General features: G+C 37.0%; 1 protein-coding gene across 1 annotated transcript; it reads left to right on the top strand.

Moving 5' to 3' along the window:
* Positions 1 to 5,912: 5,912 nt before the first annotated feature.
* On the top strand, positions 5,913 to 13,633 carry emx3 (empty spiracles homeobox 3). Its single transcript, XM_027003602.2, has 3 exons — positions 5,913 to 6,712; positions 11,475 to 11,659; positions 12,278 to 13,633. The coding sequence occupies exons 1-3, from the start codon at positions 6,376 to 6,378 to the stop codon at positions 12,443 to 12,445; spliced, it is 690 nt and encodes a 229-aa protein (XP_026859403.1). The 5' UTR covers positions 5,913 to 6,375; the 3' UTR covers positions 12,446 to 13,633.
* The last annotated feature ends 471 nt before the right edge of the window (positions 13,634 to 14,104 follow it).

The raw sequence follows: 14,104 nt of genomic DNA, 5'->3' as shown, positions 1-14,104 counted from the left end.
TTCTGGCACTAAATAGAATAAAATGTATTTGCAATTACAATCAGACTGCATTTATTAGCTTTCTTACTTGCTGGTTAAATCTTTTGCATCACATCAGCTGCCATCTCCTAATGGATGTATGGAGGCAGGAAAGTACAATCTTCATAATTCGCTGAAATTTCAAGTGGCTTGCCAAGCCAAGTGCCAGACATATTTATGATACAGGGTACTTGGTTCTCATATCAAAATATTTTCTATTTTGTAGATGGTATCAGTAATATTTTTATAATCAAATATTTAAGATTAACCTATCCATATATAAAGTAAAACAATATATCTTTTGGCAACACCTTCAGGAATTACTGTTGCGATCCCCAACAGTGAAACAAAATAACCGCCCATGTGAATAATGTGCACAAATTCAATAATTCAAACAGGAGATAATTTGTCAATGAAAACTCAAGTCTCTACAAAAACTCTTCCAATGATCCACTGGGTCCCATTCATTTGGTACTCTGTGGCTATTACTCTCTAGCTGGAAATAACATTTAGATTAATTCAAAGTTAAAGGTTTTCTGTTTTAAGCAGCATACCCCATTTGATAATTTCTTGTAAGTTGTAATATATACAAGCTTGAGGCATGAGCAAAGCTAGAAGTATTGGGAAAACGTGCTCAGGACAAGACTACAGCGAGTCTCAGCATGCTTCAGAACACTCCTGTGGGGTTACATTGAAAATACATGGTGGTTTTAAATGCTGTGCTTAATATTTATCACTTTTTTGTGGCTGTCTTGTGTTATAATGCTGCCACCACAGGATGACCTGACAGCTCTGACTGGGGAGAATGGTCCCCTACACCCAAATAGCAATCTATAGGAAAGCTTGGTTGTGTTTATTTATGTACTTTTTCACAGTGCAGTTTCTTTCTCATGGCCCTTTTAACCATTTGCATCTTTCGGTTAGCTGTTTTAGTCGCAGTAGTTGACTTATAAAACCTTTTATTTGAACTTAGTTTCTAGTAGTCTGTTAGACTGTTCTAATGTTTAAAACTTCTCCCAGATGCAAGAGCACTGTAACATTTTTTAATTTTTTTTATTTTAGAGAACTTTGAGAGCACTGCTGAACTTCTTACAAATTTCAGCAAAGGCCTCGCCTCTATATAAATGCGGCTTCTTCATGTTGCTGAATATGAACTAATTTTAGCTCATCATTTCTGAGTTCATGGTGTAATTCCAAAGAGAATCCGTTAATTATTCTGGCTCTCGATAAGGTTTTTTTTGTGTATTTTTCTTTTGTCACTAGGTTCTTTAGAATTAATTTAAACAAATACATAAAATCCCTAATCCCTAAACATATAATGCACGTTTTCAGCACGTTTCATATGAATTTTGGCATTTTTTCTATCTTAACCATCGCTGCAAAAGCTGTAAAGACAGTTGTATAACTATGAATTTATAGCTAATAACGCAATTTAAAGCACACTTCACTCCTTAGATCGTTGTCCATATTCTTCGAGCATGCATAGCAAGACGCCAAATATGGATTGCAGTAATCGGTCCAACGTGTAGATTACAAAATAAAAAATCGGTCCATGGTTTATCGCTGCAGTATTGAATACATTTTAAAAATACACTAACACATGTATCTGAACATGACCGGATATAATTGGTCAATTAATAATAATCGAATGCAAACATTCGCTGTTCTTACACAGAATGACGAGTTTAAATAGATCGACTGTTCCACCCGTCATTACGCTTGTCGTCTCAAGGCACTACGCGGACACGACGTGGTTCAGAGAAGCAAGCGGGCTATTCTCCCGCGTGTTTTGCATGTGGCACCTCTCACTGGGAGAGCAGCTGCTGAGCCTCAGCATCGAATCTGTTGTTTTTATAGGGAACCTGTTTTTACAGTCAGGCAACATAAAAATAACCTAAAGTTATAGATTTGCTTTCAACAGCAAGGATGTCAACTATGCAGCTACAGCTGCTGGATATGGATCCTCAAGCGTTCACAGTCCACACCATTCTGCGATTTTATTCGCAGGTTTTTAGGCCTACAAGTAGCGACATTAATACGCTGAAGTGTGGTGGTGAGACTATACGATTTTTCCCGTCATACTTGATTCAGTATTTTTAATTATTCTGGAACGTGCTGAACAACTGATTGTTAAAAATTAATGTATGTCGTGTTATGTCATGTGAAACCGAACAGTTTTTTGGCTACATGTAAAATATGTTTTAAACATTTATTTAAAATTTTAGTATAAAACAAGAAGTAACATGATATGAACTCGGCAGGATAACGATTTACAGGAAAATAATAATTACAGTGACAATCCAGAGTTGAATTTTTAAAAATACGGTACAACAATAGGCAGTTCCCATGTCCAAAAGATTTATTCTAAATCCGTTTACAAGTGGACAAACAGCGGATTTCCAATTTTCATAAATCACTCTAGCTTTTCATTACATAGAGCGCGCACTTTATTCAAGGGCAGAACATTAGTTAATTCCTTTATCTATGCGTTGTATATTTGTATTGACTCGTAAAAGAATGTTTAAACCGACGAATGCCGACGAATTCCCAGTTGAAGAAACTAGACGAGTTTCCCAAAACAGTCACAAATCGCAGAGGCTGAAAAGGTGATTATATACCTGACAGGTGAAAAATTGGTTCCAGAAGAAGAAAACAAGTTGGAGAAAGAGCAAAGAGGTAGAAGCTAGGCGAATGAGAAAATCCAAAACATTCACTTAAGAAAAATAATATCTGTGGACAACCGCGCGTCGTCCATAGTCTGTTCGGTACGACAAAGTCCACGAACCGTTATGAAGGAAATGGACGAGCTGAACAGACTTTATTCATTATTATAATTCTTGGTAAACAAGAAGGGTGCTTCACGTTTTATTACTTTGTCTGACAGCAATGGATAAGATATCAGTCTGTGCAGTAAAATAGATCCATATAGCCTACTTGAAATGCTTTTCTGCAGTAAAAATAGCCAAGAGGTTTTAATGCATTTTAGCATAAATAAAAATTAAATGCGGCAATTTGCATAAATATTTCCATTTCGAATTCCTCCATTTTTGGTCCTTGCTGCTCCCTGATCCCAAATAAATGTTTTCTTTATATGTATTGTTGTTGTTGTTGATGATGTTGTTGTTATGTTATAAAGTTATTATCACTATTAGTACTATTAGACTGTTATATTAGCCCAATCTAGATTACATACTTAGTGTACAACAAATTAACTTTAGGCTTGGATATAAATTAAATGACGGTTAAATAATTTATCTATTTTAACGCTCAGCCGTGAGATACACACAAGTTGTAGCAATAAACCCGTGGAAGGTCAGCAGGTGAAACATGCTACAAAGACTAATTATACATTTAAAAGTGAGCACCGGAAAGACTTAATTTAGTATTCTACTAAAGAATTTATTTAGTCTTTTTTTTCTAGATTATTGATACATAGGAGTGCCATGAATTTAACATATTTGCTAAAGAAAATTATCTTAGGAACTGCTTTGCGCACTTCAACACTGGAACACTAGAGGGCGATGTTTGCAAAGGAAGGAAGAGATTCGCTCGCGATATTAAAATCAGTTTAAGTTAATTAACGAGTCTGTTTAAAGTTGTTATTATTCTATATTTAACCATTTAGAATTTGTATGCAACGATTTTCAGTGGACATCAGGACCACGGCAATTTAAATGGACAACAGGCCCGGATTAACTCTAAATTTGAAATAGACCTGAGAATTATTCCTAATATTACTTCTTTGTAGCTTTGTATTTAGAAAAAAAAACTTTGCATTTAGGAAATACTATTTAGCTACATTTTCAAATCACTTTAAAATCACGTCAATAAATAAAGGGTAAATTCCAAATTAAGTAAGTGTGTATACCTTTCCGGCTTTTATCTGCCACATGCTGCGATTTTAAGACCACACGTTTTATTATGCCCGTTTAATATTATTCGTAACATTACAATTGACTCTATTATTAAATTAAATGTAAACGTTTTAATTTGAGCCTATACGTTCACAGGAAACAATGCAAATCGTAATTCGATAATCATTTAATGTATTGATTATATTCAGGCTATTCAGTTCTATTAAAAACCGAACAAAACACTACAAGTGAGCTTCGTTTAATATTTCCGACACGAGCACTGCGATGCAAATTGTATTTCTTCCTAAATGTAGCCTATAAATTGTTTCATTTTATGCAATTAAAATTCAGTCGATAATATTTCCTGCACGAAGACTGAATAGTCGCTTCAGTCTCCTTGATATGTATCCAAATTATTCGCTTTTTCAAAATTTTAAAAGCGTCTTTTAAAATGCTGTATGGTCTGAAAGAATAAATGGAAATTCATTCACTTTTAGATCGGCTACCGGTAAAATACCCATCCTTGGCTTCAGAATGTTCAAAGAAGGCTTAACTTCAGTTAGTTCTAGACAGGAGAACAATAATCACATTTTAACTCGTCTTCACACTCTGAGATCTTACAAAAACTCCAACTGTTATGGCCTTTCATTGGTGCACAATCTGTAATCAATTGCCAGAGGCAAAATTAATAGATGCTAATGACCATTTGAATTTGAGGCAAAGGGGCCAAAATTGGCCAGAGAAAGCTATTAATTATATGCAGCGGGACTGAGTAGGCAGGGACAAGAGGGCTGGAGACAGCGCTGCTTTGGGGGCTCAAAAGGGTCTGTGGCCTGCGTGGTTCACATGGGCTTTTGTGAAAAGCCTGAGGAGGGGGCCTTTTGTGTGATCCCTAAGCCACGATTGTTCGCACTGAAAGGGGTGACATCTGTCCGGGGTTTCCGAGACTCTGATCTACCCCATTAGCCTCCGTCCCCCTAAACAACTTTGACGATTGTAACTGACAAATGAGACAAGAAGAAGCACTCGAGACACGTCGAGCTGAGAGATCAATGCCCAGTTCCCTTGATCTATATCTGCTTTATTAATAAAACTTCACTATGCCATAGTGGTTCACAATCACTTTATGTGGTATTTTATATTCCAAACTCGGGAATATTCTGAAATCACTATTTTGAGTAGTACCTTCTTGGATGATAAATCACCATCATCATCATCATCATCATCATCATCATCATCATCATCATCATCATCATCATCATCATCATCATCATCATCACCAGTACAGCATCAGCATCACCACTAGTATCATCACCACCACCACCACCACCATTATATTATTATTTTTTATTAGTAGTATTATTAGTAGTATCAGTAGTAGTAATACTAGTAAGTAGAGTAGTAGTCGAAGTAGTGGTAGTAGTAGTAGTACTACTAGTAGTAGTAGTAATATTAATATGTTATCGCTGTTGTTTCAGTCGCACTAATTGTTCTTATAAGTTGCAGTTTACATTAATTATTTTATCTGCATTAACTTTAATGCATTGCTAATTTGTCTCAAATGATATTTCCTCACTTCAAACGAACGCGGAATGGTAACCATACATATTGCTCCACCTTTATATAGAATATACATTTATTTATGATCTATAATATTTCTAAACACCATGGTCTTAAATGAAAACAATGTTTGGATTTCTATCTTAAAATTTGTGATTTGATTTAATACTGAATATAAAATTATAGGCTATCAAATTTGGAACTTTTAGAAAATCCACGAATTTTCTATTCTTCAATCAAAAGTAAACCCACCACTGCTGATTAACTCTTGTTTGGCCATCAAAGGTTTCCCACCGCATATTTTGTGTTCTGTCTTCAGAAAGCGACGGATTCTTCAGATGAAATCAGATTTTTTTATTAACAGCTGATACGTAACAGCGAAGGACTTAACATACAACAAAATGGCTGTAACGCGCTGGCTCTTGGTTGCGTCTGCGCATGCCCACCACACCTCAGCCTGGAGAGCGAGGAGCAGGTATTGAGGTTAGTGAGTGACAAGCTCTGGCTCAAAAGCTGTCCGATCATCGATCATAATAGCGCATCGAGGCGTTCGCTGTGGGAGCAGAATCCAGAATCCAAGAAATAAAACAACGGGCTATCGCTAATGCCCGACGCAGCTGGTTTGTCACGACATCGTTAACCTGAGTTTTGATCAGATTTAAACATAGTTGTCAACGTTGTCAGGACAGTATCTGAAGGCTGTCCGAATTTGGACTCGGGGAACGACGAAGACGAAGACGTCTTAAAACGCATGCCCACACTTTGCAGGCAAAAGGAATTTTGTGCGTATGAAGTTATGGATTGTAAAAAGACTTCTGTTATTTTTAACAACCATTTTGTGGATTTTTGAAAGTGGAATTTTCTTATACTGGTATAGGCTACGGCTTGTGGTCCCAGGTGGAATTCGTTTTTGAAAGTACTCTTAGTATCCCGTTGACTGACAATGTTCCAACACAAAAAGTGTTTCACTATAGAATCTCTAGTCGGCAAAGACTCAAATTCATCGACTGTTGGTGATGAGCCGATCCGACCAACGGCGTTGAGATATACGGAATCACTCCACCCAGCTTCATTTGGTAGTTGCTTTCAGAACTCTGGTCGGACATTGTACAGTAGTCCAGACATGATGTTTCCAGATCCGAGCTCGCACTCCGCTAACTCTGCGCTGTCCCTGCGTCACCTTCAAATTCCCACTCAGCCCTTCTTCGGTCCTCAGAGAGAAAGTTTGAACTTCTATCCTTGGGTACTGCGAAACCGATATCTTGGACACCGATTTCAAGGTCAGTGCCAAAATAACGGTAGTATTGTAAAAATAGACTATAGCTCTTTAGTTTTGACGACAGCATTGTTAAAATAGACTATAGCACTTCAGTGTTTTTGCATTAACAACCAATATAAAATTACATGTAAATTAGGTAGCCTGATGATCAAAGACTTATATTCCCATATCAAAAACAAACTTTGGTTTCCTGTCCTTATAGTACTCAATGTTTTTGGTAGGTGTGTTATTTTAGGTTATAACAGACTGCACTCAAAATGTTATGCATAATCAAATTACATACTATAATAGTCAAATCAAGGTTATTTTTCTATATCAATTCTTGGATACTTTTGGTAGCCTGTTGTCCACAATATAAATTAATCCACTTAAATATTATTTGTTAATTATTTTATTGGCGTAAAGTATATAAAACTTAGCCAAATAGTCAAATTATAACTAGGCGTACTTAAACTTAGTGCAAACTTAGTTTCGACCACGTGGTGCGGGTAAAGGACTGCAGAATGGACAATCAATGAGAAATATCTGTTGAACAATCGGGAAGTTCAGTGCTTCTCTATACTGGTGTGTTCCACCGGTGCAGTACTCTATAAATGTATCTGAACCGATCAACACTTAATATTACAGTAACCCTAATAAATGAGGATGATTTCTGACTATTTGCAGTTACAAGTTTACTATCAGTTCTCATGAAATAAATAACATAACAATGACAGACTGTTAGATAAATAGCACAATAAACATTTGTGGATTTAGGAAATACATACTATAGAAATTAATGTAACTGGAAATATAATATTACACGGATCAACCGAGTGACAATAGGGGCAAATCACAAAATACCATACCCGTTTATAAAAATAATTGGCCACGGAAAAGAGCTTAGAAGCAGAAACATGCATTTTGTCTCATAAAATTTGCACAGCTCTCCATGACAGTTGCAGTGATGTTCCTCATTACTATGGCGAGTTGTGGGTTACCACAGGCTATATAGCTGTCTTTGTTAAATGCGTTCGATTTTGCTAATCGGCTTTTTGAAATGAATACCAACATAAACCTGACCACGATAAAAAGAACGTTATTAAAAGAACCGTACCTGTGTACGAATATATAGTAATATAAAAACAGTTGCTAGTTAAATTGATTAAAAACAAAAAAAATTCACAAAGAACTGATTTCTATTTCTATTTCTTTTCTTTTTTTTGGCAAGAAATTCCATAATTTAAATGTTACTCAAAAATAGATTCTTATAGTACATTTACGTGAACCCGGGGACATTAGTTAGCCTAGCCTCTTTGTATTTGTGGGTCATTTTACTATGATGTTTGTAGTAACATTTAGCAAGTGTAACTGCTTGTGTGGGTGGTCCTGTTTACCAGGCAGTTTGTTAAAGCAGCATGCGCACTAACTCTGACCTGGCTGTCCTTCTTGACTAAAAGGAAGGTGAAATCAAGAAGCTTAGCCACATCAGGTGTGCTAGTTGATGCACTGGGCTTACCCTTAGGGGCAAATAACCCAGGTAATTGGTGGAAGTCAGAGGTTGTTGTCGCTGTTACTCAGATCCGGGGACTCAGATAGAGTCTCTTTGTTCACGGACATAGCTGATCCACTCACTGATGGTGTCCAGTAACCTAGAAAACCACTGTTTAGACAAGACTAAATACAGCCAAAGGGACTGAGTGGGAAGGGATTACCTATCATGAGTGTCACACTTTTTTGGTTGGTGTTAATGTGTGTATAGGTTTTGAATACTTCCTGAATGGCCAAAGAGATGTGTCTGTGTCTTTAGATCACTCAAGCAGGAAAATGTAAACAGGATCCCAGACTGGACAGTTGTTGTACATATGAGGGGTTTTGTGTTATAGGTATGTGTTGCAGAATGTTGTGCTGTTATCAGCAGGAGAAGCGCCACATAGTGCTCTACAATTGCAGCTGGAATAAGTTCTGTTAGTATAGTCACAGACTTCTTGTACTCACAATAAGATCTTAGTGCTCAGTTACTTTGCATGGTTTACAGTTTACACACTCTGGAGAAGTTTTACTCAACAGCAATCTGTGGCCAACATTAATGACAATTCATTTTTAATTAAAAGTAATATAATGCAAAAATTAATATTACATTTGAACCAGTAATATTCATTTTGAATAACATTATAAGACTTGGGTTGAGTTAGGATAAAATTAGGAGCATATGATGAAAATTTACAAAGTCAATTTTCAAACTATTTTGCATCAATTTGTGGTTAATGAATGTTATATTAGCTGAATTAGAAACAGCAACAAAAAAGCAAACTGTGTTCAGCTGTGCTCAGATTTGAGGGGCAATCAGATTGGCAACTCTCATTCTGTGGTTAGAGACCAAATGATCCAGTGTCTCTTTATTTCCCACTGTATGCCACCCTTCTCCCTGCCTTTAATGAGAATAGCACTGACAAGACCAAGCTTGTTTGTGCCAAGGGAATGCTAGTAAAGCTGATCTAGGTGCCATCTGGTTCCCTTTTCCTCATGGTGGGGGCATCCTCACCATGGATAGGCCAGTGAGTGTTTGAGCCCAAACCCCCGGAGGGGCTGCCGGCTCTTCAGGAGGCCTGCGTCTTCGTCACCGCTCGCTAGTATGTTCCACAAGCTCTCTCAAGGGAGACCTCGAGGTGATACCACACATGATGATGATGCCAGTCAGAGTACTCTGCAGGACAAATGCAGCCAATTTATAACTAATGTGTATAACTAAGCTGCTTTTTGGGCTAGTTTATGATTTTAAGCCAAGCTTTTCAAGAATAACGTAATTTTAATGATACCTCTTTGATGTGCAGTGCACCTTGAGGTTTAAGAATGACTTTTCAACACCCGTAGACCTCACTGGGCTGATTACATTCTTTTTCTCTGCCAGGCCTTGACTACTTGTATTTGGAGGTGCCTCTATTGTTTTGGCCTCTGATGTTCAAAGGATTTTCAGCTCACCAGCTGAAATTGACTGTCAGTGACAGTTTTGTGACAGAAAATATGCACCATTCAGGAACAGGGGTAACATGCGTTAGGGGCTGTCTCTGTTACTGAGGCAATCTAAAACTGCCATAAGACATTTTAAGGGCCCACCACATGCAAAATGAGAAAATCTCTGCATAGGGTCAAAGTAGCTTTTACAATTTGCAGCTCTAATGGTCTCCATGGCTTAGAACGTCTGTTTTAAAACTCTGAAATTAAGTTGTTTCTCTGCAATGGCTTAATGCTAACCTGAAAAGAATAAATTTAAACTCACTAGCTTCAGGAAAAAGAATTGGCTTCTGTCACAAAAGAAATTCTAGTCTGAGCTGTCTCAGGGTATAATCCTCTTTTCATCCACTATTGATACTATTAGTGATCTTTTGTGCTAAGAATTGGTACATCTCTGTATTTCCTTTGAAGACTGAAGGTCAAGAGACTTAAACTGAGCTGCTGTACCCCGGCCATGAGTGAATTAAAATGTCTTGTGATGAATAAACTATTTTCTTAAATTGATTTCTTTATGAGGCTGTTTAAAAAAGGCAGTTACAGTGTGTATAGTTCAAAAATGGATATATCTATATATTGATATGCTAAAATTATGCTTTTTTTTTTAGATATCAGTCTGTTTCCAGAAATTGAACATTTTAGTTATTAATAGTAACAAAATAATTGTGAATAGGTGAGGGTTTGAGAGCTTTGAATGCACATGAAACACATTTGTATGCTGAGTTATATTTTCAGTCAGCTAAATTTTCAGTATTGTTGGCGTTGTGATGTGCTCAAAAAAGATATCTATTCACAAAATTAGTATGATAATGATGCACATATGTTGCTACACACCTGCAGTCTGATACATTCCGGTTAATATTTATTAACAATAGACCATGGTCTCCCACCTCAGTGGCCTGCATAGTCCAAACTACTCTGATGGGACAAACTTTGTTTATGCGTGACTGCGGTTGTATTCTTTAAGTATGTTTTTTTCAGGAGCAGCACGTTCCATCTCTGAAATACAGATCCATTTGTTTATGAAAAATGCGTCACCTCCTTGCTGTGTGTGTGTGTGTGTGTGTGTGTGTGTGTTTTTTAAATAAACGGCACACTGACTCGGCCTACCAGATGCTGCCTGCGGTGCAATGAAGGTCACGCACTCCATGGAACTGATAATGGCTACATTTTAATACAGCCTCATGTCGAATGAAATTAGACAAAATGAGGGGGCTTTGCATTTGCTTAACTGCCTATTGATATACATATTCATCACAATCGTTTTTGCATCCTCTCAGGTATTCACTTAGGATTGGACGTTGAGACGTTACTGCTCAAAGGCCTAGCATTTGTATGAAAATCAGGGTGACAGCACATAAACATTTGAGAACCAAGTTGAGGTCAAAATTTACCAGGATGAATATATCTGGTACAAACCTGGAATTATACAAACGTACATATATAACTTTTGCACTTCTGTTTTTTTCAGCAAAGAAAAGTACCATTACATGATTATAACAGTTTTATTACAATTATCTATCTATCTATCTATCTATCTATCTATCTATCTATCTATCTATCTATCTATCTATCTATCTATCTATCTATCTATCTATCTATCTATCTATCTATATGGAGACAGAGAGATAGAAAGAGATAGATAGCTAGATAGATTATAGAGAAGTACACAAGGTGTACTCACTAGTTTTGATCCATTAAACATGCTACATTCAACTCATTAGCAATATCTCTGATGCTTCCCTCTTCTCCCCTCCCCTCCTTTCCTGAAGGCGAGGACAGCAGCCCAGAAAACCTGCTGCTGCATGGGCCATTCTCCCGCAAGCCCAAGCGCATTCGCACGGCCTTCTCACCGTCACAGCTGTTGCGGTTGGAGCGGGCCTTCGAGAAGAACCACTATGTAGTAGGCGCAGAACGCAAGCAGCTAGCTAACGGCCTGTGCCTGACTGAGACCCAGGTGAGAAAGACCAGTGTCCACACACACACACACAAACACAGAGTCGTGCAAGAGCCCAAGCCGCAATTCCTTTAAGTGAGCCATCGGGATGTGAGCATGCTCTTTCTCATCCATGAAAAAATTGCTTGAGGTTGTTTCAGCAGAGGACGGAAGTCAGATGTCCTTCAGTCATGCGGGATGGGCCAAAAGAATGTATGCAACATGCATTTATAGTTGGATTTCGCAATCAGTGTTGCACACACATGCTTGTTGACGCATGTGCTCCTGCTGGTGGATAGCTGCTCAGTGTCTTCAGCTGAGTCATTGTAGTTTTAGAGGTTCTTCAATATGTAATGTATTTTTGAAAATATAATTGTATAAATATTTTCCTGGAGCAAGTAATTTGATTTTCATAATTTTATCTGAGTGTGCCATGATTTCCATGCCATACACAGAACATATCCAATGGAACATGATTTCCTTATCAGACTGAGATAACAAACTTGAGCTGCACATCACTGAACCAATACTGTAAAGTAATGTAAAAGCTGTCGTAACAGAAATACATATGGAATGACATTTACAAAATGTGATTTTCTTTAGTATAGTGTCGACAATCATTCTCTTTGTTTCACCTAGGTGAAGGTGTGGTTTCAGAACCGGAGGACCAAGCACAAGAGGCAGAAGCTAGAGGAGGAGTCACCTGAATCACAGCAGAAGAGGAAAGGCAGCCAGCATGTGAACCGCTGGAGAGCTGCCACCCAGCAGGGCAGCCCGGAGGACATAGACGTCATCTCCGAGGACTGACATCACATGCCCACGGTGGGATGCGTAATACCTCTCTGCAGCCGTCCAGCTCATCACAGTGTGTGGAACTCTGCCAAAAAAGAAAAACAAAAAGCATTAAAGAAAAAATAAATAGAAACTAAAAGACAGAGAGGGAACAAAACACAAAATAAATAGCATTCAAGTTTGGCTCCTTTTTCCCGACCCAGTCGTGAACAGGCTTGGCTGCTACAGCTAAGGGACAGAATCGGTGCAGTCAGCTGAATATTATGTGCAAGCATGCGCAGCAAGGATGTCTTGAGCTGAACTGCTCCAAAAGATTTGACTCCAAGACTATATGCAATACATGTGGACCTCTCTAATTTGTACTGTGTTACAGAGCATTGAGGAACATCTATTTTTTCAGTTGTCACTTGCTCCTCTGTTGTTTATCTGTTTTTTTTTCCCTTTACAATGTATTATGTTTCCTCTGGTTAAGAAACATTTTGATGGATAGAGTGTTTGTTTTATACTGCTGAGCTGCTCAACCACATAGTTTCATTCAATACAGGAATTTAAATGTCACAGATAGATGGTTTGAAAATATAAGATATGTTGTGGATTTCTGTATTTTGCAAGGTTTATTATTTTTAACCACCACACCAAACAAAAGGCTTTACAGATAAAAAACCACCAGGCACCATCCAAGCAGATCCCCTCATAAAACAAAAGTCCCCAAAAAACAAACACCTCCCAGATTTGTCTGTCTTATAGAACATCACCAGAAAAGTTAAACGTTTAAAATGTTTTTATCTATTCAGAAGAATAAACCTTTCTATGCATATAAGTGCCAAGTCTGTTCTGTGTTGGACATTCAGGTTTAAGGAAAATGTTGTTAAATGTCCTAATGTGTAAAAACAATTTTTGAATGTTTTGCTTTTCATTACGAATCAAACTAAATAAATAAATTAATCAATAAATAATGGAAGGCTGAAAATAGTAATTCAGCAAAGTACCATATACTTCACATTCAAAATGAAAACATTTCTAGTAGAGGTTTTAGTGTCCAGAAATGGTCCGTAGCACTTCTTAACAGGTTTTAAATGAAGAGGAGTGGATGAGATTGCACTGTACCCCCCGCAGTTCATTCATATCTGTTGTCTTGAAGTTGTTGTTTTGCATTTGTTTCCCCTTTCCTGCAGAATATTAGATAATAAAAAACATTGAGAAGACCACGGAACTATTTTTTTCCACATTTTTCCATACATGGTACACCTTATACATAATAAAAATTCAGATTCTAAGTATTTATCCCAACCTTTTTTTAAAAAAACATCGTCAGTATTATAATTATTGTTTTGATAATTTGCCTTCTTTTATGTGATTTCCCAATCTTTTTTAAAGACCTGTTACTTTAAAAAAAAAAACTCATTTACATAAAAAATGTTACTTATGAATTATGGATTCACTTACAGTCTTTATGTAGTTTAGAGAATAAATCAAACCTAACACTCAAATACATATGATCCATTTGATGGTGAGCAGAGACATATGCAATCCTTATTTATTATTCATTAATTTATTTTCCATTTATATGAACTATTATTATTATTATTATTATTATTATTATTATTATTATTTACATAGCTTATTTATACCATAGTGAAGTCTTTGTCTACTCATTAATTCTGTCCTAATTAG

The sequence above is a fragment of the Electrophorus electricus genome, chromosome 16 (assembly GCF_041902795.1).
Source record: "Electrophorus electricus isolate QZ-2024a chromosome 16, ASM4190279v1, whole genome shotgun sequence".
Lineage (NCBI taxonomy): Eukaryota > Metazoa > Chordata > Actinopteri > Gymnotiformes > Gymnotidae > Electrophorus > Electrophorus electricus.
Note: the sequence above shows the minus strand (reverse complement) of the source record. Positions and strands in the feature narration are given on the sequence as shown.